Source organism: Petromyzon marinus, chromosome 60 (genome assembly GCF_048934315.1).
Source record: "Petromyzon marinus isolate PM22_M1 ecotype Great Lakes invasive population chromosome 60, UKy_Petmar_22M1.pri1.0, whole genome shotgun sequence".
NCBI classification, from domain to species: Eukaryota; Metazoa; Chordata; class Hyperoartia; order Petromyzontiformes; family Petromyzontidae; genus Petromyzon; species Petromyzon marinus.
This window is the reverse complement of record NC_133726.1, coordinates 6010988-6036111: the sequence shown is the minus strand read 5'-3', so window position 1 is coordinate 6036111 and position 25124 is coordinate 6010988. Positions and strand designations below refer to the sequence as shown.

At 53.0% G+C, this 25124-nt stretch overlaps 1 protein-coding gene across 3 annotated transcripts; it reads right to left on the bottom strand.

The window, feature by feature from the left end:
* Positions 1 to 2721: 2721 nt before the first annotated feature.
* SLC5A3 (solute carrier family 5 member 3) lies at positions 2722 to 23547 on the bottom strand. 3 transcript variants are annotated; one of them, XM_032976570.2, is made up of 5 exons: positions 23333 to 23547; positions 15715 to 16847; positions 12186 to 12490; positions 11066 to 11296; positions 2722 to 10695 (listed from the first exon to the last, which is right to left on the bottom strand). In XM_032976570.2, the coding sequence occupies exons 2-5, from the start codon at positions 16025 to 16027 to the stop codon at positions 9244 to 9246; spliced, it is 2301 nt and encodes a 766-aa protein (XP_032832461.2). In that variant the 5' UTR covers positions 16028 to 16847; positions 23333 to 23547; the 3' UTR covers positions 2722 to 9243. The 3 variants fall into 3 exon arrangements, with proteins under 3 accessions (XP_032832461.2, XP_032832462.2, XP_032832463.2); XM_032976571.2 differs by having other exon boundaries at positions 15715 to 16842; XM_032976572.2 differs by lacking the exon at positions 15715 to 16847.
* Positions 23548 to 25124: the final 1577 nt, after the last annotated feature.

Genomic DNA, 25124 nt, shown 5'->3' with positions numbered 1-25124 from the left:
CCACCTGAGATGACTGGCTGATGCACCACCTGAGATGACTGGCTGATGCACCACCTGACTGAGATGAAGGGTTGATGCACCACCTGACTGAGATGACTGGCTGATGCACCACCTGAGATGACTGGCTGATGCACCACCTGACTGAGATGACTGGCTGATGCACCACCTGAGATGACTGGTTGATGCACCACCTGAGATGACTGGCTGATGCACCACCTGAGATGACTGGCTGATGCACCACCTGACTGAGCTGACTGGCTGATGCACCACCTGACTGAGATGACTGGTTGATGCACCACCTGACTGAGATGACTGGCTGATGCACCACCTGACTGAGATGACTGGCTGATGCACCACCTGAGATGACTGGCTGATGCACCACCCGAGATGACTGGCTGATGCACCACCCGAGATGACTGGCTGATGCACCACCCGAGATGACTGGCTGATGCACCACCCGAGATGACTGGCTGATGCACCACCCGAGATGACTGGCTGATGCACCACCCGAGATGACTGGCTGATGCACCACCCGAGATGACTGGCTGATGCACCACCCGAGATGACTGGCTGATGCACCACCCGAGATGACTGGCTGATGCACCACCTGACTGAGATGACTGGCTGATGCACCACCTGACTGAGATGACTGGCTGATACACCACCTGAGATGACTGGCTGATGCACCACCTGAGATGACTGGCTGATGCACCACCTGAGATGACTGGCTGATGCACCACCTGAGATGACTGGCTGATGCACCACCTGAGATGACTGGCTGATGCACCACCTGAGATGACTGGCTGATACACCACCTGAGATGACTGGCTGGTGCACTACCTGACTGAGATGACTGGCTGATGCACCACCTGACTGAGATGACTGGCTGATGCACCACCTGAGATGACTGGCTGATGCACCACCTGACCGAGATGACTGGTTGATGCACCACCTGACCGAGATGACTGGTTGATGCACCACGTGACCGAGATGACTGGCTGATGCACCACCTGAGATGACTGGCTGATGCACCACCTGAGATGACTGGCTGATGCACCACCTGAGATGACTGGCTGATGCACCACCTGAGATGACTGGCTGATGCACCACCTGAGATGACTGGCTGATGCACCACCTGAGATGACTGGCTGATGCACCACCTGAGATGACTGGCTGATGCACCACCTGAGATGACTGGCTGATGCACCACCTGAGATGACTGGCTGATGCACCACCTGAGATGACTGGCTGATGCACCACCTGAGATGACTGGCTGATGCACCACCTGAGATGACTGGCTGATGCACCACCTGAGATGACTGGCTGATGCACCACCTGAGATGACTGGCTGATGCACCACCTGAGATGACTGGCTGATACACCACCTGAGATGACTGGCTGATGCACCACCTGAGATGACTGGCTGATGCACCACCTGACTGAGATGACTGGCTGATGCACCACCTGACCGAGATGACTGGCTGATGCACCACCTGACTGAGATGACTGGCTGATGCACCACCTGACTGAGATGACTGGTTGATGCACCACCTGACCGAGATGACTGGCTGATGCACCACCTGACTGAGATGACTGGTTGATGCACCACCTGAGGTGACTGGCTGATGCACCACCTGACCGAGATGACTGGTTGATGCACCACGTGACTGAGATGACTGGCTGATGCTCCACCGCTCACGGCCAACACCAGTGGCGATTATTTGAACCGGTACTGGGCCTCCCCTAGGTCGACTCAGCCTTAAATTAGCACCTGGTGCGGTGTGTAAAAACATCGCCGATGGGGAGACAAAGGCGGTTCTGTCATCGTGTGCCGTGCCGGCCGTCATAGGGGCTGCTCGCGAGCAGCACTTGCCCTAAGTCTGTTAATGCGATACCGGGGGGATTTTTTCGTCTTTGTAACCCACCCCACGTGGACCAGTGGACCAGCGTTAATGTCGACCAGAACTCTCTATTTCACAAGACTTAAGTCTCAAAGTTTCACGTACTCATTCTCTTCTGCCAGTTCGACTAAAGCAAACATTAAAATACTCGCCCACGTTACTCAACTGTTGGTGGGAGGGCGGCCGATTTCCCACCCCACCACTCTCCACCAAGCATTAGTTCCGTCAATCGGTGAACTTCGTAAATGGTTGCTTTATGTATGCCCGCACACAAACACAATTACCACCGTCACCGCTGTCTCTTAACAACTGTTACGAGGTGGTCTCGATCTGCGACTTCACTCATCCTCACCCTCTCGCCGCCCCCCCCCCAGTCCCGTCTTTGGTGGGCGATCTTATAGTCGAGGAGTCGTCCACGCGCTCGACGAGATTCGTCCACCCGGTCACCACCGTTGACGAACGCCAACAGCTCTGTTTGACCGAATATCTTCATCGCTGTATGAATCGCTGTGGCGCGTGCCCTGCCTTGTGAGCTTGTCGCGGTGGGTGGGGTGGGGAACCGACGCATATGGGTACACGGGAGGGCCCAATGTTTCAGAGTCGTCGGAAAAAAATAAAATTCTCAGAGGGTGACCGCCGTCGGCGGGTTGACCAGCGACTGGGCCCATTCGTTACATTTTTCTGCCGCCAGCTGCCACCGGTCTTTTGTGGTTGACCCGAGCGGGGGGGGGCATTCGCCCCGTGCTGTTCCAAGTTATGCGATGCAGCGGGAAGCCGTAGGAGGATTGCAACAAAACGCGATGAATAATTCACGACGGGATAATTACCATTGTGTTTTTTTACTTGCACAAAAAACACCACCACCGCCGCCGCCGCCGCCGCGTCTCGGAATGTTTGCCAAGTCACGAGGAGTAATTTGAATTGGCGCAGCTCGTGAGCAGCGTGTGTTGCGTTTCTATGACCACTCGGAAGCTTGGCCGGTCCCGCGCGCCTTCCAGGATCAGCAGCGGGGTGCGGATCGTTGTTACCCTGTACTCGGTGACGGACGCGACTCCGTCTTTTCTCCGTGCCCTTCCACAAACCTTCCAACGCAAGCAATCCGAAACACCGTTTTTAAACGTGTAACGGGAGGTACATTTGGCTATCCGAAGCCAAAATATTGCCAATTTTTTTTTATTTCCCAACTTTTTTTTTACAAAAAAAACCCCCACCGTTCTGAAGTTCAACTCAGCAAGGGAATTCCGTCGACCCTGTGACACCACACATGAGTTTGGGAAGTGACCCGAGACAGCAGCAGCAAAAGCAACAGCTCCCTTGCGACAAAGAACCGAGGAGCCCACGTGCTTTGCGACTTGCAGGCTCGGTCCGCCTGGCAAGGCCGCCTTGAGAACGCCTACCGTGTGTCCACACCGAGCGCAGTTCACGAACTGAGAGCCGGCACCCTTCCCGATGGTGGTGGACACGTGGCAGTGCGGCGTTCGTGCACAGTACACCACGCGCGCGTGTGTATGTGTGGTGGGGTAGGGTGGGGGGAACGGCGGCATGATGGTTAGCGCGCTGCGCTACGAAACTGGCGACGCGATTCCCGCTCACGACAAATAACAGCAGGCGAAAATTTGCACCGGTCCTGGGTCTCCTCCCCTAGGTCGACTCGGCCTCAAATGGGTACCTGGTGTGGTGTGTAAACAACACCAATGGGGAGATAAAGGTGGGCGGGCGTGGCCACCCGGCCCCCTCGTGTGCCGTGCCGGCCTTCATTCGGTGCTCGCTAACAGCACCTGCCCTAATAGTCCGTAAAGGCTACACGGGGGATCTTTGTCTTTGTTGTTGGGGCTGGTCCGGTAACTTGCACGCCGCCATCGGGATGTTTGCACATCGTGAATGAGCGCCAAGCGTCGAGTCGCTCGTTCCCACTTGGCTTCCCTTCGTCCACCCACGAACGCGGTGCACTCAAATCCTGAACCCAGTGACCCCCGTCATTGATTCCCGGCCACGGCTAACACATCGGTGGCGGGTACGGTACGTGAAGCAGCCCCGAGGCTCTCCCCTTCACCCGTACCCCGAAGTGACCGTCACGGTGAAGTATGGTGGAAAGAAATCACTCCATCTGAAATGTATAAAAAATATATATGTAGTGCGAGCATTTGTTATGGTGATGTATCCACATGCGTATATTGAACGAGATATTTTAATGTATTCGACTGCTTTTCCAAGCCCTTTTAACTCAAATAAACGGCGAAGGTCTGGAATGCTATTGCCAATAAACTGCAAATTGAATCGCTACCAATGAGACTGCTCTAGAGGAGTTGTACACCCCTAGCTGCCACTGCTATTCATTGGGGTAAAATAAAATGTTTCGCTCCGGATGACGCTGCAAAGTATTATCTGTGTTTTGATTTAGCGTGCTGATCTTAAAGGTGCATTGAAAAATTTGATACTCCGACTGATGCTTGTTGTTGTGGAGTAACTCATACAGCCAGCTATGGCTCTAGGATTTGGTGTTACATGTTATTTATGTAGTTTATTGCAAAAATTCGGTCACAGTCCCTGTGATCACTGTTACGCTGCAATTATGGCTTTACTTTTTGGTGATTTCGAAAAGTTTTTTGGTTTGGACATGTTTGTTTTGTTGTAGTACGGAGTAAGACTGAAGGCCTTAATCTAAGTTTTCTTGTGGTTGTTGTTGTTTGAGTTGCATCCCACTGAGATTTTTTGCACACAGCGTTGGTGTACGGTGCTTTTTTCAGGAATATTTTGCTGTGTTTTTTCATGGATTTTCTGTTTGCACAGTCACATAGTCACTTTAAGATGTTTTTCTTGTTCGTGTTTTTGTTTGTTGTGGTTGCACCCGATTCAAGAACCGAATGACTCACAGGGCTATACCAAAATAAATAAACTGAAAACTGAAACTGATCATGAACTATTAAACAGCATTTTTTAGAGGAAAAAAATATAATAATTATTATTTAAGTTTAAAATATAATTGGAAACCCAGTGTGTGGTGTTAAAGTCCAGCACGTGGGGAAATGAAGATGCAATCGTTACCAGTGCTGCCCGATGCGGATAATACATTCCTACAGACTTAAACAAAGGAAGAAAAACCACGCGTACGCATCACCCATTGCGTACGCGTGGTAGCGCGTTTGCTGCTTGTTGCAGAGGGTTCGCGGTTCGAATCCAGCGGCCGCCTGGTTATTAATGTGGTCCGAGGAATAATAATAATACTACGCCATACCGTCTGCTTCACTCACAGCGGACGTTAAAGATTCCGTGACATCATACGCAAAGATCATATTGCCAGGGTCCAAATTTTCCCACATTGGAAAATTACAAAAATCACTAATTTACGCAAACTACTCAAATTGGGACTATACACAGCAGCAGCAGCAACGGCAATCACCCCCCCCCCCACCATTGGCAGCAGACTCATGACCCGGTTCATTCTTGTAAGTGAGACTTCTATCCTGGCCTCTCGCGTTCTCTCTCACCTCGTTAAACGAAACAACCGTGAAGCCAAAGCATTCATCTTCATTCGGGATTTCAAACAGTGACTGTAGACCGGCAGCAGTCGCGCAGGAGACTAAACCATTTCTAAAATATATATACCAGGTGTAAGGCCACACTGGCCATCACAAATGATAGGTCAACGAAGTGGCTCATCGTATGGAAATTTATAGCAGTTAAATACTCTAAGCGCATGTTTCTAGATGTGGAGGGAGAAACAGGAGGACTCGGAGACAAAGTCAGAGAGAGACAAGCGAACACCAAATAGACAACAGGCGTCACGGGGTCGGGATCGAACTCACGACCTCCTGTATACCAGGCGAGGCAGATAACATCTCCGAGCCACCGTGGCGCCTGGCGAGTTCGTAGGCCGCGATGAGGCCAGGCTCGCACAGCGGCTCTGCTGGGGAGGGCGCGGGAAGCTCATCGGTCAGCGTGGCTGCCGCCTTCCTAGAGGGCAAGTCTCCTGATAGCAACACGACTCTGCACACGGACGAACGAGAGCCAACAATGGATTTGGTGTAGAGTTAAACACTTTAGACAGTATAAATAAGTTGCAGCGCCTTGTCAGTCCGCTGCTGGCCGAAGGCCGGCTCGTGCCATTATCAAGTCATGGGGGTTGCACGGCCAACAAAGAATGTATGCATGTTGAACTTCTTCTGCACGGTACGTTGCTAACTGTGCTTATCGGAGGTGCGGGGGGGGGGGAAGGAGGACAACGAGCTATACACAAAAATCAGTTCGAAAAAAATGAGTGTCAATCTATAGGATTTAAAAGCGCATAGCTCCAGTGGCTTCCTAATATCGGAAGGGAGAGCGTTCCAGACGGCCACAGAAGCGCATCTGAAAGCGCGCGATATGCGGCGACCACCGTGTTTGTTCGACGGCCAGCCAAAAGCCGCCGCCGCTAATGCGAGGACGACCGGAGTTCGCGCGATGATGGATTTGTGCTCCTCGACGAGCTCCATAGAGGTCTTCAGCTTGTGGATATACACGCACATTTAAACACGCGGAGACAACGCTCTAACACGGAGGTTTGCACAGCCCGCAGAGTATTACGATGTTTTCTCATGGGCGTCTGGGTTCAGGCCCCCCCCTCCCCCTATGATCCGACCAAATTTCTCACAAGACCTTCCACCACCACCACCAGACATGTCGTCACACGTGTACAGGCGTTTAAAAGGCGCCAATTTTAAATGGTTATGACATCTTGTTTTCTTCGGTTCACCGGTGGCTGCGAGCCACCAGCGTGCCGACGAAAACAAAAATAATTTGGCTCATGAAATGCGTTTGCACGTGGCTATTTCACGCGTTTGGCCGTCGGGTGGTGGTGGTGGAGGGGGTGCTTTACGACAACATTTTGTCGGATTAATATGTGGGATTAATCCAAATATCGATTCTGAATTATAGGTAGACTGTTGGGGCGGGGAGAAGAAAAAATGAGTGTCAACCCCCTCCCCCCCTCCAGCTTTTCACGAATTTATAAATCTAGCTTTCGTGGTTGCTACGTTAAAATCCGAAGGGGGGGGGGGGGGACATCTCTGATCTGGCAACACTGGTTCCTGTGCACCGAGTGAAGAAGCCAGGATGGCCAACGATCACATGATTTGCATGTGAAAATTCTAACACTAACAATCGCACGCCTACAACCCCCACGTTACCAGCTATTTGCTGATGATGTGATAAGGTGTCTTATTCTCATTGCGCGATTTGCCTGGTTATTTTAAGGTATGCGAACAGCAGTGAACAGACTGCTATATGGGGAGCGGTGGCCATAGCGATTAGCGCGCTGCGCTTCGAACCCGGCAGCCCGAGTTCGATTTCCCGCTCGTGGCCAACACCGGTGACCATTATCTGAACCGGTCCTGGGCCTCATTCCCTAGGTCGACTCAGCCTGGTGCGATGTGTAAACATCGCCGCTGGGGAGACAGAGGCGTGGTGCTGGCCACCTACCCCCTCGTGTGCAGTGCCGGCCTTCATAGCGAACAGCACTTGTCCCAACAGTCCGTTACAGACTATACGGGGTGGGGGTGGGGGGGTGGGAGATTCTGTCTTTATTTGGTTACATTACTGACCATGATTACAGGAGATAGTGTACCTCGATGATCACGTGGTTAAAGCAAGGACATCACGAGAGATAACGTATCGAAACTTGACTATCACCTGGTTAATATAATGACAATTCTTTACCACTCCTGCACTTCACACTCATGTCGTGTTTTTGTAACCGTTTGTTGCTGTGACGTTCCGACCCCACGCCCCCCGACTGTGAAAGAAAGCTTTACAAGCTCATCGGAGATTCCTCCCGCAGTATAAATAAATATTCTGATTCTGACATCAAGCCAAATAGATCATGTATCTCGATGGGGCTCTCACCTGGTTCATTTCAGGACATCAATCACACGAGAATAACACCCTTCAATGGACTCCCATACGGTTGAACGCACATCAATCACATAGAATGATTAATCTCAAATGGGGCTCTCACCTCAAAGGAACGGCAAATCACAAGATACAATGAATGTCTACGGGTCATCAGCCTCGTTAGATTCAGGGGCACCCTGATGACGAAATATTAATACCTCGCCTGGTAAACAGGAAGTCGTGGGTTCGATCCTGACCCTGCCGCCGATGTATATTTGAAGTATGCATGTTCTCCCCGTGGTCGTGGACGATTATTCTCCGAGTCCTCCGTTTTTTTTCAAGGAGTATTTGGCTACTATAAATTTCCACAGAACAAGCGCCACTTTGTTGAGCTATCATTTGTGGCCTGGTCGCCTCTGAAAAAAAAAAAGAGCCATATAGCTCAGTGGGCCTTACCTGATAAAATAAAAAAAATAACTTGTAGTTTATAAGGGTGCAGTGTAAAAATCTATAGCCTCGAAGGGGCAGGAACAGTGGTTGCTTGGTCCCAGAAGTGCATGCCATTGGAGAGACCTGCGGAGAATCCTGCCACCTGTGCGCCAATTATTGCCCTGCGGCAGTTTGACCAACGGAAGGAATCACCTACCCTCACTGTGGGCGCGCGCCTACGTGGACATCACCAGGCACACGGTGTGCCTGGCGATGCCTATCGCGCGTAATTGTTTCCAAACGTTAGAGTGCTCCCTTCTCAAGTAAGCAGGGGGTGGGGGCGGTGGTAATCATCATTGGCCATCTACCAATGCGGGAAAAATTCCACATTACAATGGCAAGGGCCAGTCTCTCCACTGCACCGAAGCGCTTGTTCCACCAGAATAAAGCATCAAATAAAACAACGCTGCGTTTGGAACAGTTTGGTCCAATTGACGCGCGCGATCCCCCGTTAAGTGCATTTCAACATATCCTTAGGCGCCGAAATTCAACGAGTTAGACGAAACACTTCGCAACAAACGCATTTATACTCGGTGCCGAGTGCAGAGTCTCAGGGCGACGAAAGCCCCAGAGCACGACGGGAGCTTCCCCCAGGCAGAGTTGTCAAAATGAGAGAACGCTCTCATCAGGTGAAACCCGCCAAGGACGTCGTGCAAAAACAGAAAACAAAAGAAACTGCCACAAGGGATTCAAAACAAACAAGCCCAACCGCCCCCCAGCGGTGTCGCTCGACGTGGGGACGCGTCCGCGCCTCCCAAGCATCTTCGACGGAGGAGCTCATCGTGCGTCCCACGTGGCGACGGGCTGGGCGATGGATCGGGGTGCGGGCGAAGGACTCGGGGACCGGCGGATTTCACACGAAGCGGCGCGCGGGGGGGGGGGATCCCGGGCTTCCGTGCGGACGCACGGGGGCCGGGAGGAGGGGGGGGGGGGGAGGGGTTCGTCGGCCTTCGGTCAGCGCGCGACGATGCCGGCAGCGGCATCGTCACACCGAGAAGTAGACGTAGAGGAACACCCCCACCGAGCAGATGAGGCAGAGGCCCACGTTGAGCACGGCCTTGTCCACCGGTCGCTCCTCCAGCAGCCGCAGCCTCTGCGCCAGATCCTCGCCGAGCAGCCCCATCGAGGGCTTCCCCGGCGCGCCTTCGCCGCCCGCCTCGTCCGGGTCCCTCCCCGTGCCGCACAGCCAGTTGACGGCCTTCAGGAGGCCCCTCCGCACCTTCTCGCAGCGGCCCGAGCCGTCGCGGGCGCCGCCGGCCCGCCGCGACCGCTTGCCGCTGAGCGGCCACTCCTCGTCCACCGCCGCGGCGCCGCCGTGGCCGGGGGTCTCGGCGGCGCCGTCAGGCGTCGGCGTCGGCGCCGGCGCCGACTGGTGGCGGCCGTTCTCCGTCACGACGACGACGACGACCGGCGGCCGGCTTCCGTCATCGCCGCGGTCGTCCGCCGAGGCGCAAGTGGGAGCGGCCGCCCGCTCGCCCCCTTTTCGCACGAGATTGAGCGTCTCGGCGCACGTGACCCCGTTGCCCAACGCCCGTTTCCGCTTCTTGCCGTCGCCGTCGCCGTCGTCGTCGTCGTCGTCGTCGGCGGAGGAGGAGGGCGAGGAGGAGGCCGGCGGGTCCGAGTACGTCCAGAAGGTCGTGTTGGCCACGCACTCCCTGGACGGTGGGTCGGACAGCAGGCTGGCGACGATGCCCACCGCCACAGTGGTCCAGAAGAGCGCAGCCGCCGTGTACATGTAGTGGATGTCCCGGACGATGAACGGGCGGTCGTCGTGGGGCTGCGTGCAGTCGGGCGGCGGATAGATGAACGCGAGCAGCAGGCGCGCGAAGCCCAGCGTGGAGCCCACCAGGCCTCCGCAGAAGGCGCCCTTCTCGTTACAGCGCTTCCAAAAGACGCCGAGCAGGAATATCGCGGCGACGGGCGGCGTCAGGTACCCGGCCATCTCCTGGATGTAGAGGAACATCTGCCCGCCCTGCATGGACACCACCACGGGCACCCACGCCACGCTCACCGCCATCATCACCACGACCCAGAGGCGGCCGACGATCATGAGCTCCCGCGAGGAGACGCGCGTCACTCCGCGCGCGTGCCGGTAGATGTCCAGAGTGAAGATGCTGCTCGCACTGTTGAAGATCGAGTCCAGGTCGCTCATGAGCGCCGCCACGATGACGGCCATCATGAGGCCTCGCAGGCCCGTGGGCATCACGGCGAGCACGAGGCGCGGGTACGCGACGTTGGAGCAGCCCGCCGGGTTGCCACACACAGCGGTGCAGTGCTCGGGCGACACGCACGCCAGCTCGTCGGGCATGAGGATGCGCGCGATCATGCCCGGCACCACGATAGCGAACATGGGCAGGATCTTGAGCGCGCCGGCGAGCAGCGTCGCCCCCTTGGCGTTGGAGTGGTCGCGGGCCGCCAGCATGCGCTGCACGATCACCTGCAGGGCCCCCAGATCACATGAACTGTAGACTCGCATAGAGACACAGAGGCCGGCTTACACTTACGCGGGCCGTAGACTCAGTAGCCAATCACATTGCTTGCTCACACTGTTGAGAGGGATGAGTAGCCAATCACAGTGCTCTCTTGCACTAGAGAGAGGCATCAGTAGCCAATCATAGCGATCTTTCGCACTGTATAGAAACATCAGTAGCCAATCAGTGCTCTCTCGCACTGTATAGCGGCATCGCGAGGTCCATCCGGAAACCCGGATTCTAACCATGGCTCTCGGTGGCAAAGGTGGGGGGGGGTGGAGGTGGGCGCGGGGAGGGGGGGGGGTAGGCAGGAGAACACCGTTGGGAGAATCTCACCTGGTCCGTGCACCAGTACCAGATGGAGGCCGGCGTCTGGCCCAGCAGAAAGCCGGGCCACGGCGTCTCGCTGTCGAAGGGTCCCCGCAGCACCTTGAGCGAGTTGGCGTGCGGCCGGGCGATGGCCTCCTCGCACAAGGGGCCCGCCGACAGGTTATAGGCGGCGCGGATGGCCGTAACGTTGGGCACGGCCTCCATGTAGCCGCTCCACACATTCTGCAGGCCACCCACCTGCGTGGCGAGCGGTGGTGGGGGGGGGGGGAAGAGACCGGGATGAGCGATGAGAGAGGGTGAGCGGCGAAAGGAGTGGGCGAGAGGGGGGCGAGGGAGAGAGCGCAGAGGCGAGGGGCTAAAGATTGAGTGCGGGGCGGGGGGGATTAGTGGGCGAGGGGTTGACAGGTTGAGCGGCGCGACGATGAGACGGGGTGAGCGGCGGGAGCGAGAGGTCAGAGGGCAGCCCGTCTGGACGCGTCTGCTGTCTGGCTTCGTCGGCTGTGTGTATGATAGCAGGGGTACGTGATTGCCAGTAGGGACTGCCATCTCGGCACGATCGCACCGTTGACTTAATTATTGCAGCTGTGTCCACACAGCAGCACGATAAACAAGACCAAAAGCTACAGCGGTGTCGTAATCTATATCAGCAACGCTACACGGTCAGCGTTTCTCGAGACGTTTAGGCCCGCGGGCCATTCAGTCGATGGAAACATTTCCACGCACCCATCCTGCCACCCCTACACTGCCGGTGGCAAAACGCATTCAACCGCTCTCTCTGAATGCCAGTATGACAAAATTATTCATGACTTTACCGAAAAAACTAAGAATATGAATTACTGCAGTCACGAAAGCTTTAAATCAAAATTCAGCTATAAGTTGTTTTTTTCTTCTAGGGATGGGGTTAGGGTACTTTAATCCGGGTAGTTTACCTTACTTCATGTTCTCCATTAAATATCATAAGTACTATGATTATTTCCGGATCAGCGGTGGGGCCGGGGCACCTCCCCGGTGGCACCAGCATTGAGTCCGATCTGCGACGCACGCGTGCGCTTCAATTAACAAATGAACCTGGTCGAACGATCGCCAACGTAGCCGCCATCGCTCGTCGCGCGGGACGTTGACGAACCTTGACGAGGCCGAGCACCATGAGCGTGAGGGCTCCGCCAACCATGAGCGCCGCCTGCAGCGTGTCGGTGTAGATGACAGCGGCGAGCCCCCCGGCCATCGTGAGCAGCGCCGTGGCGCCGATGAGCGACACGATGGACACGTAGAGGTCCCAGCCGAGGGACTGCTGGATGAAGACTGCGCCCGCGTACAGGTCCACCGACACCTTGGTGAGCACGTAGAGCAGCAGCGACAGCACCACCAGGTAGACGCGTAGGCGCCGCCCGCCGAAGCGCCGTGCCAGGTAGCCGGGCATGGTGCACACGCCTGCATAGGACAGGGTGCAAAAGTAGAACCCCACTCTCCTCTTTAACGACAGTACAATTGTTTTAAAGCTTTCGTGACTGCAGTAATTCATATTCTTAGCTCTTTCGGTAAAGTCACGTTGAAGGGAAACAATAAAATAATAAAATATATATAAAACAATTAAAATTATCACGACGTTTCGACCAGAACACAAACGGTCGTCATCAGGTGTTATGGTCGAAACGTCGTGAGAATTTTTATTGTTTTATATATTTTTTATTGTTTTATTGTTTCCCTTCAACGTGACTTTACCGAAAGAGCTAAGAATATGACAGTACAATTGGTTCCACGAAATCGGTCGTTTAGCGATTTGGTCGCTAAGCGTGTATAGGAAATACACACATTAAAGGCTCAATTCGTTCTGATAGTATCGAAAGTTACCCTTTTTCACCCAAATGTGGAGGGAAAAATCAGAGGACCCAGAGAAAAATCCACGTGGCCACGGGGAGAGTCACGCAAACTCCAAATATACTCAACTAGTTTTTATGTTACAGGTAAGGCCAACTGAGCTATGTAGCTCTTTGTCAGAAGCGATCTGGCTATCACAAAACCACGTGCAAATTATTTTTTTATTTAATTTAAATGAAAGGTTGGGGCGGGTGCGTGCATATTCTGATAGACGTGTGTGTGTGTGCGTTCATGAACCAGATTCGGTATAACTTGATTGATACGGGGCAAAAGTTTGGGGAGCGCCTTACTCTTCCGAGCGTCTGGAGAATATGATGAATTGGCATCTTATTTGAATCCACCTGTCATAAAAAAACATTTTCTTACGGAATTCTTAAATCTGTTCCTTAATCAAATGTTCAATTACATCTGTATTTCTCTAAATCGCAAATTCGTGTACATTTTAGGGCCCATATTTCGCCGAAAAATTTACTTTCAGTCTCAACAGGCTCTTGGCACCATCAGCCATAATCAAATCCACTGCTGGTCTCAATCCCCCCCCCCCCCCCCCCGACATGGTCAAATGATGCAAAAATCCATCTTGCTCCAGCACACGAGAAATCTCATCGCTCCATCTCCTCTTCGGTGGATACGTGTACTCGGCTGTCTTCCCTTCTCCGTCTACCTTTCCGTGGCTGGTCTCAACCACGAGCCATCGTCCCTTCAAGCCGTGGATGCATCTTTTCCCGGGCCGCTAAATTTTCCTAACAATTTGGAAGGTGTCATTATCCCGCGTATGTTCTCCGATACATGTGGTTCCTCCTTCATTCTTTCGATGCAATTCAGTTTTAAAATAACCTCTCCACGCTACTCTGTTCACTTTTCAGAGTTTGTTCCGAACTCTTTTAGTCAATTTCCACTTTTCGGATCAATCCGTGGCAGCAGGCGATTCACGCACGGATTGAAAACGCTTTTCCTCTTCGGCTACGGCGACACGTTGCTATCCGCTGGTCTCCAGTAAAGGCCACTGCCGATGTGTCCCCGTGTTTTTACGACATTGTGGACTTGTATTTCTTTTTCATTTTGGGTGGTTTCGCGTTGTGGCCGGTAGCACGGGAGTGCCGGCGCGTGCGGTTCGCGTTACCTCGCGCCGTGTAATGTTCCGAGCCGCGCGCTCCGTCGACGGCTTTCCACGTTATCAATAAATCAACAAACAAATTAATGAACCAGGTTTCGGTGTCGGCCCCAACTCCTTTCTTCAGCCAATGAATTTATGAACCGGCGGCTAAGCTTTCATGTGCAGGCGGTGCAAGTTCACTAGGGCCTGAACTAAAAACTAAACTCTTTTTATTTTACTAAATAAGGCCCACTGATCTATACAGCTTTTTTTTTTCTATTAAGCGACCTAGCGCACAAGTGATGGCTCAAAGAAGTGGCTTATCGCGTGGAAATTTATAGCAGCCAAATAATCGAAACACATGTCGATTCTAAACGTGGGTTGGGGAAAAAAAAAGCTAGAAGACCCGGAGAAAAATCCACGCGAGCACGGGCAGAACCACGCAAACTCCAAATATACAGCAGGTGCCAGGGACGGGATCGAATCCACAACCTCCTGCATACCAGGAGAGGGAGTTAACATCTCGCCACCGCGGCGCCCTATTGGCTGTTGCAGGGGGCCAGCCGCTAGGCTAGTAGAGAGAGGGGAAGGACGTCGGGGGGGCGGAGCGTTGGCGGTTGGCTGCACGGCCTTTAAGTGGTGGCTTTGGGCGCTGAAAGCATTGGGTGGCTGGGTGGGTGAGGTTGCCACCACCTTTTCCACTGCAGACCAAAAAACCCAGACATTTTTCCTCAGGTCAACACAACTGTGCAGTCTACGGCAATAAAAATTCAACAACACCAGATCTCAGTTACAAACCAATTCTCGCCGCCCGAACAGAGATGCCAATTCCCAGACTGTCCGGGTCAAACACAGGCATGTGGCAACGTTAGAGATAACCGAGGGGGCACACACAAAGCCAAAGATCCCCCGTATAGCCTTTAAGAGACTGGTGGGGCAAGTGATGTTAGCGAGCACCTATGAAGGTCGGTACAGCACACGAGGGGGGTGGGGTGGCCAACACCACGCCCGGGCCGCCTTTGTCTCCCCAGTGGTGATGTTAACACGCCGCACCAGGTACTCATTTGAGGCCGAGTCGACCTAGGGGAGGAGACCCAGGACCGGCTCAGATAATGGTCACCGGTGTTAGCCGTGAGCGGGAATCCAACTCGGCTTGGCGGGATCCCGTAGCGTGGTGTGCTAACCCCCTCCGCTACCGGCTCCCCACAACACAACAACCGCCATTCGCCACTAAGTGGCGGTGACGTCACCACGACGCGTGTGCCAGGCCATGTGCACCTTGAGGCCACGTGAAGTGTCGAACGCCCGCGGGCAGGAGGTCACGGGGCAGACCCAGGTGCCACGCGCACACACAAAGATCCCCCATATAGCCTTAACAGACTGTAGGGGTAAGTGCTGTTAGCGAGCACCTATGAAGGCCGGAACGGTACACGAGGGGGTGGGTGGCCAGCACCACGCCCGACCGCCTTTGTCTCCCTAGTGGCGATGTTTACACACCGTACCAGGTACTCATTTGAGGCCGAGTCGACCTACGGGAGACCCGGGACCGGTTCAGATAATCGTCACTGGTGTTGGCTGCGAGCGGGAATCGAACCCGGGTCGCCAGGTTCATAGCGCAGCGCGCTAACCGCTACACTATCGCTCCCCACACACACACGCACACACACACACGCGCCAAAACCTGTGGCCAGGTAGACGGGGTAGAAGACCCAGCTGAGGAGCTGCAGCAGCAGCAGGGCGTTCAGCTCCCAGGCGGCGACGGCGAGGCCGCTGGCCGCGCCCGAGCCCGCCAGGCCGATGAAGTGCTCGCTGCCGATGTTGCTGACGAAGAGCGACGCGCCCACGGGCAGCCAGGACATGGCACGCCCCGCCAGGAAGTAGCCGCTCACGCTGGCCCGGTTGGAGCGTCGCATGGCCCACAGGCCGACCGCGAACACCAGCACGAAGTAGAGGCCCACGATGGCGATGTCCACGCTTTCCAGTCGCTCGGCCATGGCCACGTGCAGGGCCCCGGCGGCCGCACTGCCGTACGCAAACTCGGCCCTCCTGGCGAGCGCCCGAGCTCCTGACTTGTTGGGTCTAGAGTTCTCAGTCTGCCTCTCTGTGTCGCTCGGCTTGTCCGCCCGTCTCTCTGGGTCTCTCTGGGTCTCTCTATCCCTGCGTATTCTCTCGGTCTGTGTATCTCTCTCTCTCGATCTCCCCCTCGTCTCTTTCTCAGGTCTCTCACTCTCGGTCCCTCTGTTGTGCTCTTGTGGAATGTGTGGGCGAATGGTTGTGTCCCTTTGAGTTGAAAACAAATTAAATATAAGTTGTGCTACAGAAAAATATATACAAATATAAATACGTGTTATCTTTACGCGTGGCAATACATAAGCTAAATTAGCTGGAACATAAACGCACGATATTTAACAATTCCATTTCTTTGAATAGTTTTGAATACTAACGACAGAAAAGTAAACAACTGTCTCGCTTTCTATTAAGTCTGTGTTCCTGCAATCACCAACCTCACCACCACTTTTACCCAGGCCCAGTAAAGGACCAAGAAAATCTCACCCTACTCCACAACAACACCCGCTCAATCTCTCCAAAAATCCACCACGACTGGCGAGGGGGGGGGTGTGCGGCCCTGCCGCTGAATATCACTCCGCCTTGGTGCCAACGAACTCTACAGACCCGTGCTGAAATTCATCCCCCTTGAAATCAGTGGACCGGGTAAAGACTCATTAGGCTCGTGCGTGCGTGCATCTGCCCGTGTGTGCTTACACATGCGTGCGTGTTTAGGGCGAGGATCACAATATAAAATCTTCCTCTGTCCTAAAACAAACAACAACAAAAACGACAGAACAAATCACTTAAAAAAAAGTGCTTTTATTCGTTCGGGGGAAAAAAAGCGTCGCATTCACAAGATGCGCAAGTCCTCCGAAGCGAGACGAACGCACGACGCAAGCGACCATTGACGGATCGCGAGGTGGGGAATAAAGCAACAACAAAAAAAAAGGTGGCCCTACAATTACTCGCCATCACTGCTGGTGGAAGGGCCTCCCACTAGAGGGGAGCTCCGGACAGAGAGAGAGAGCAGTCCCACTTCGAGGGCACCGTCGCCTGCTCAACCAACGCTGGCCGGATGGAAACAAATGTTGCCCTTTACTTTGATGAGCAATACCAGAATTATCCACTGGTGCTGCTGTCCCCCTTCTCACCGGTTCCTAAAATACCCAATTGACGCTGCCCTCTTTGGCAAATCCTCGGGTGTTGCGTGGCCAACCAAACGCTTCGGTTCGGCAAGTAGCGACGAGGACCTTGCGTGCCACGAGGAAGTGGCAGAAGATCTTCCGCTTCTCGGAAGGCGTGTGAGTACCCACGCTTTACCCCGACCGCACACGAACCAGCCGACCTGATCGAATAAGGTTGGGGGGGGGGGAACATTTTCGGGCAGCGAACATTGCACACCTTGGCACACGCAGGCCCCGGCGCCTGTCGCGACACGCAGTTTTACCCCATTACACGTGCGAACGCCATTCCTCGGGCGGTAGTTTTGCGCGACCTGCCCGTGCATCGCGCACTGCACCGGCGTCATTATTAAAAGCATGGCGAGCGGCACGTCCTGTCCCAGGGTGAGGAAGCTAGGGGCTACGAAAGCAAAATCAGCCACACCCCTGACCTGCAGAGGCCTGTTCTCCAGAGTACCTTGCGGCCGATGGGGGGGGGGGGGGGAGCAGGGAAGAGTAGCCATCAAAAGTTATCCCACAACTTGGCCACCACCGTGAGAACTGTCTCTTGCTCTCCTGACTATGTTTATATAGTCTCCCTCTCTCCATCCCCCCGATCCCTTGCTCTTTCTTCCATCTTCATCCCATCCACCATTTCCTGCTTGCCACTCCATGCTGGCATCTTGAGGTCACTGGCTGGGTAAATGGCTGGGCGAGCACATGGCTGCCTGGGTAAGTTGGCAAGCGGGTGGGTGGTTTATTGGCTGGGCAGGTGGCTGGACCGGAAAGTAGCTGGCCGAAAGGGTGGGTGGGTGGGCGACTGGGTGGATGCATGGCCGCAAAGGTGGCTAGTTAGAGAAGGTGGCTGGCAATAAAGATCTAAAGACAAGTTGTTAGTGTTGCCAGGGACGCGCTGCTGGCCGCAGCCACGAGAGGTTACGGGCAAAGGTCGGAGACCATCGGAAATGGGAACGGTGGGCGGGCGGAACAACGCACACCCTGGCTATGCCAGGAATAAAAGTTGTGTTTTTTCCTTTTGGGGACTTCAACAGAAAGGCAGATTCCAAGAGTTGCCCAACACTTTGAAGACACAAACCTGTGCCAAAACACACCAAAGTCTTTTTCACCCGTTCCCAAAACTGGCAATTAAATACTAATTATATATACACATGACGAAGATTAGCTATCCAAGAATGCACGCGTGTGGTTTATTATTTATTTAAACATCTATAAATTGTTATGACACCACTAACTCGCCATTAAAGCGAGAATCCCGCTTCATGGTCATGTGACTGCCGGAGTGGGTTGTTTTGTTAGTTGCGCGCGTGCGCGGTCGACGAGACAATGAGAAATGCGACGGTCCCCCCGAGCCTACTCCGCGCTCTCACGGCACGTCGCTACTCGCCGCCGTGCACAGCGGCCGCGCGGTGCAAGGCGCGTGAAGAGAATCCGGTGTGGCAGAGATTAACGTCACCCAGGAGCGTCCACTGGCACTACCGGAGGCGGAGAGGTAGCCGTCAGGACAAAAATGCACTTCCATTATTTGGGCAACGCTTCGATGAATTTGTCCCAGTTGTAAATTATAATGGAGAGACCCGAACAGCGATACGACTTCAGTCTACAGTTTCGTTTGAAATTGGATCAAAATCGATGAGAGTTATAGCACTCTCAACGTTAAAGGTAGGTTGGGGCAGAGCCACAGGGGGGAATGGGGGGGTTCAGCCCCCCCTGAAATTTTGGGAAAGTCGGTAAACGGGATAACTGGATATCCGGCTGCTGCAAAATGCTGCAAATGCTGCAGGCTGCCACCTTGTGCTGCCCTGCAGGCTGCCACCTTGTGCTGCCCTGCAGGCTGCTTGAGCGGCAGCCTTTCGAACTTATCGAACTTATCAGCCACGTCAGCGGCTCCGACCTATTAATAAACTCCGCGTTCAAATCCAATAAAATTAGTTTTATACATTTGTGGCGCCCATTGGAAAACATTACACTGGATGTCTCAGAATATTGAAGTCAGCCCCCCCAAAGTCAAAATCCTGGCTCCGCTCCTGAAGGTAGGACAGATTTATGGACAGAGCCGATGCTTTAAACCTTTGTTTAAACCTTAGTTGGAAAGCGTAAATATATATCATTTTATTCAAATTGTGTTTATCGGCGTTACGTCGTGAGACAGAAACATGTCAATTCGGACATCTCGCAGCAAGGCGTGGCCCCAGCTCGACTGAGAGGCCCATCAACGGAAGTGTCAAACACCTGCAGGATCGGACCGTGCTTGCCCAGCTGCATCGACTTCTGGTTGAGCTCATCACACACAAAGTGCTTGCCACAAATGAACCACAAAGCCTCGCTGATCTCGTCAAGGAGCATACACCATCATCACGCGAGCTCCGGTGGTCACCCCTCGCAGCAGCAGTAGCTTTTGGCTCGGCCATCGAGACGGTCACTGCATCGCGCGCTTGCAGACGCGCTTCTGCGGCCGTCTGGAACGCTCTTCCTTCCGATATTAGGAAGCCGCTGGAGCTATGCACTTTTAAATGTAGATTGAAAACCGACTTCTTTGGAAGTGGTTCGTGATTAGTTTGTAGTTCTTCCCCCACACCTCCGATTAGCATGGTTGGCTACGTACGGTGCGAAAGAAGTTCAACGTCCGCACCTACATACAAACCTGCTCGTGGGATTCATAAAGTGGCACCCCGCACTTTTCCACGCATCCTCGCTATCGAGATTATCGTCAAATGCCAAAATCAAATCGACATCTTTAAAAAAAAACACTCAAGGTGGGAGTTTCTGGCAAATTAAAGGAATTAGACCATCGACTCACTGCACTTGAGAGGGATCCCGGCTTAAATCAGGGGTTGGGTGAAAACCCAGACTCAGGATTTCGTTGGCGCCAGCGCAGTGTCCGACTCCCGAGCGACCGTGCCAAGCTGTACGCGTCGCGCAAATCAAATGCTTCGTATCAGTCGGGATTTGTTTTCATGGGACTCTTGGAGTGGGAACAAATCTCTGCACCATCCTAGCAAAAAAAAAACCTACAGGAAAGCTGGACAGCCTCGGTGATCGCGGTGTAGCCGGCTGGCTGACTGCCACACCATGCGCTGGGGTAAAGACAAAATTGGCAATCGGCTCGACTTCTTACAAGTCCATAATATAGGGTTTTTTTTTTAATAGCGTTAAACTCTTACAAGAACTGCCCGCCATACAAGACCCCAAGGCAGGCAGAATGTCATAAACAAAGTCCTTCAAGCATCCCGAGACGCCTTCGTCGTGTTCACATGCTCGCGGCGGACTTCTTCCGCAAGATTTGTTCCTTTCCGCGTGCGCGCGCGATTGCACCCAGCCCACAGTCTGGCCAAGGCTCCGCGCCCGCGAGTCCTGCGGCTCGCTGCCGAGCAGCAGGGCAACGCGCCTCCTCCCACAATCGTTGCTGCTGCGCCTTCCCGGTGTTCCGAAGCCACTCAGGACCGCCACCTTTCTGCCACAAGCTCGCCCGTCGCTACTTGCCGAATTGAATCGTTTGGTTGGCCACGCAACCCCAAGGATCGTGATTTCTAAAAGAGAGCATGGTAAAAGCGGGGGGGGGAGGAGGCGGCAAGCACCAGTGGCGAATTTTTTATTCGATAAACGTGGGGCAGCACCAGCGGCGAATTCTGGTATTGCTCATCAAAGTAAAGGCCAACATTTGTTTTGATCTGCAGTGCCTGGGTAGCCATCGCATATGGGGCAGTGGGACACGCCATTTATTTTACACGGCACATTGGTCCGGGGATGGCGCCATCGTGAACGATGTATTTGCTCCTGCTAAATTCGGGCCGCAATTAAAAAAAGGGATGCATTTTTTGTTTTATTTATAAATACACACACACACGCGGACGTCTCGAGCAGACGACACGTGCAAGCCTCGTTGCCAGGCCTATCGCTCTGGCGACCTCCTTCAAAATGCGCCCGACTCCGTCAAAATTGGGTTTCTCGAATTTTCCATCGCGGGGATTTAACGCCGCCACGACGGGTGACATTTGGGCGCTGCGGCAGCGCCGTCTAGACAGAAGGATCGGGCGGCTGTTCAGAAAGGCCCTCACCGTCCGCAACAACAACAGCAGCAGCAGGGAAGGGAGGGAGGGAGACCGCCTCTCGAACCTAACAATGTGCCGAGCAGACGTGGCGGGTGCGGCGATGTTGGGGGAGTTAAGGTGCACACACACACACTGCGCAACGAACCCCGGCGACCCGAGATTGCCACTCACGGTCAATAAACCCAGCGACGATTGTCCGAGCCGGTCCTGGGCTTCCCCTAGGTCGACTCGGCCTCAAATGAGTACCTGGTGCAGTGTGATAAAACAGTGACGCTCGGGAGACAAAGGTGGCCGGGTGTGATGCCGTGCCGGCTATTATTAGGTGCTCACTAATTTTTGCCCAACAGTCTGACAAGGCTATACCGGGGGATCTTCTTCTTTGGGGGGTAGTGAAGCACCCAGCTACAACATTTGTAAAGGGGGGGGAGGGATTTGCGAAATAAGTAAAAAAAAGTAGATTTTATATAAAGTACTATTTTAATTCATTTTATTAAATGCATATAAAATGAAGAAAACTACTTTTTTATGTTTACAATTTTGCATCGATGAAAATAACAAATCTGAAAACAGCCATCCAGAAATTATTTAAGTGGGGGGGGGGGGGGGTGAGGAGCTCTCCCCATCTCTAACCCCGGCGTTTGCATGAAAAATGAATGCAAGTCAAAAACTAAAGTTGATGATGTCACACGGACATTGTCCAGACTCGCATCACGTTGTTATTTTTTTGCGCGTGGTTTCTGTGTTTTTTTTCCCTTTCAGGCCGGTTTGCCAAATAAAAACCAAACCCAAAAGCAACAATGTAACAACAATGCAGGGTGCAGCCCTTTTGTTGAATCCGCTGTTAGTGACGAGGGTCTTGCACCCTCTGCCTACCACCACCAACCACACCGTTCAACGTTTTGTGACCATACTTCACCACCCTGGTCAATGCGGGAGTGGTGAATAATAACGCAGCGAGCACTGGGTGATGATGGGAAATGTCATAATCACCTTCGTCCTGGAATAAACGATGCCCAATGAGATGAACGATTTCAAAACAGTGTTTTTTTTCTTCCACAAACAGGTTAATTCGTGCAATAATTTGATAGCGTTAGCTCACATTATTATTGTGTAACCTCCACACCACCTCATACAAAACCCACGGCCACACACAGCCAACCCACGCATTAATTCCGGAATGTTCTCTTGGCCAAAATTGAAACACAAATCACGATTTCCCCCACCCCCACCCACCACGAGCGATTAAAATGCAAGCGATTTTAGCCATTTGCGCTAATTATCACCGGGAGAATTATGAACAATGCTCTTGGCGATTGGTGGGGGGGTCACTGGAAATGTTTGCACGTTACTGAAATTTTGTGTGTACGTGCGCGTGTACAATGAGACACCCCGTGTGAACTCGAGTCGCAGCACCCTGCAGCGCAACACAAGACGACAACAGAACGATACGATTCGCACGAAAACTCAAAACAATGGAGTTGCTTATGCAGGACGAGGCTTTGGAACACAGCGACGCAGAAGCAGTCCTTCCTGTAATTATCCCCAAATGTCATTATTGTTATTATTGAGTGGCAGATGGTACACAATTTACAGCCTAAATATATCCCGTGCAATTAAAACTATCGTGTGCAATTACAATGCATTCAGTTTCGGTTACGATAAATGAAATTTGATGTTATTACCAATAGTAACTGCAGATGTATGCGAGTGTGCACACCAATGCTAACGATATGCAATTATTCCGTTTTAAATGTAATTTATACCAAACATTTTTTTTAAGCAAAGTGAAAGTTAACCCGCATTAAATTGCAATTATTTTAAGAATCACGCTCATTCAATTGACCCGCGATTGTCGTCATTCATTGGGTCACTTTGTAAAACAACGTTTTAATAACATTTCTCATTAATCAACGGGCACGAGACGACCTGTTTGCTCAGTCACATAGCCCACAAAGCGCACGTACACGCACACACACACACGCACACACATACACGTGTACTTCTTGTTCGTTAAGCTTACCGTGTTAGTGCTGTTACGGCCTGGGTGCTTAACGTGGCTGGGGAATTGAGGGTTGCTGGCTGGCTGGCATGGGGGGGGGGGGGAGGCGCGCAGGTAAACGCAGGTAAACGGCAGAGGAGGGTAGAGATGAGTGGAGATTGAAGAGTGGGAAGAGCGCTTTGGTGCCAGCAACAGAGGGCACACACAAAGCCTTACCTACGAATCGACCGCGAGGTGACGCTGCCCCTTTAAATACGAGTGCCCCCCCCCACCCAACCCCTAGCCCCGCCCACCACCCATCCCCCACCCACCCACCGGCACCCCCGCACCCCCTATAGGAATTTTCCACTTGCAAAGCCGGGCCAGGAGGGGAGGGCAAGGGGGGGGCGGGCTCTTCCGCCACCGGAGGACGTTGACGTCGTGGTGGTGGTTGGTTGGTGGTGGGGGTTGTTGTTGTTGTTGTGCCTTCGGTAGACGTCTACCGCTCCCAGGTGAATCTTCCAGAAGTGGGAATTTCAAGCATCACCACCCCCACCACCACCCCTTCGGGTCCTTCGTCTGCATCCAACACGGTCACGGGATGGGTGGCTTGTTTGGCCACACTAGAAACTAAAGCTTTAAGTCAAGTGTAAAATATGTTCATAATAGAGGGGGCGGGGGGGTTTGTTTGGGTCAGATCGCGTAAATATTTTTTTTGTTTAAAACCTCTCTCATGGATGATATTGGGTCGCGAAAGCTTACGTGTTAAACTGTAAAAAAAAAGTGTTTTGTTGTTGTAAAGATAGGGGGTGGGTCGACAGTAATCTCCAGGACAATACATATAAATTAATCAGGACTGCGCTAATTTATTACAGTTGTCACGAGTTCCATTTTGAGGGTAAGTCAACAGCAGTTGTCCTGTAGATGGAATCGCGTCCACCCATAGGAATGTGGAATTTCCACCACTGCCTCGGGGCTGTAAAGAGGAATTGAACGCTGGCTCAATGCCCACCTGAGCAGGTAGTCTACTGACGATTTGTTTAACCGGTACAGCTGTAGCGGAGAATTTCGACAACACGTGGAGACATGTAAGGATTAGGGGCCGTCCATAAATGACATCACGCGATTTTGGACGATTTTTGACCCCCCCCTCCCCCCACTCGAGCTTGGAGGCATACACGTTTATTCACAACCCAACGGGGTAACTATATAACCACTCACAGGATAACGACACAAGGTGGTGACCACCACTGATAACTACTAAACCACTCGACGGGATACTATATATAGTGGTAACCACCACGGGGTAACTATACAATTGTCTGGTCCACGAGAACTAAGACCGAAGAGTTCCATTCCCAGAGACAGCCACGATCGGGCTCGGGACTCGGCTTTGATTGGCCACGGCATAGCCGGGCTCCGCCCCTGGCCACGCCCCCTTCCAGATCCTTCTCGAAGACTCTGGCCCCTACATCACGTGCCCTCTCGGGTACCATGTCCTCGCCTGACCTCTCTCTCACCGTCACCAGGGCTATGCCCCTTAGAGGGCCCTTCCATGGCATACTCTGGTGTTAGAGAGAGGATGAGCACATACAGTACCACTCTTAACTCAGTACTGTCGCTACACTATAGTGACACCATTTATGTCACTACATATGTAGCATTAAGTCGTCGTCGTCATAATAAGAATCCATAATGTAGAATTCGTAACAAGCACCGTTTTTATTTGATCATCAAGAGGCACGGGAAATCACGGAGCAAGTGGGAGGGCTGACAAAAAACCGGCGTCCACAATTTCCCAAGCTCTGCGGTCCTATACTGGGATGTTTGGCCA

What these genes read in the sequence shown, in the direction of transcription:
- SLC5A3 (XM_032976570.2), bottom strand. Translation starts at nt 16,027, where the DNA reads ATGGCCGAGCGACTGGAAAGCGTGGACATCGCCATCGTGGGCCTCTAC. An exon ending in CCCCGTCTACCTGGCCACAG is followed by an intron (nt 12,491 to 15,714) that starts GTTTTGGCGCGT and finishes TGTCCTATGCAG; the next exon opens with GCGTGTGCACCATGCCCGGC. An exon ending in GGTACTGGTGCACGGACCAG is followed by an intron (nt 10,696 to 11,065) that starts GTGAGATTCTCC and finishes GGGGCCCTGCAG; the next exon opens with GTGATCGTGCAGCGCATGCT.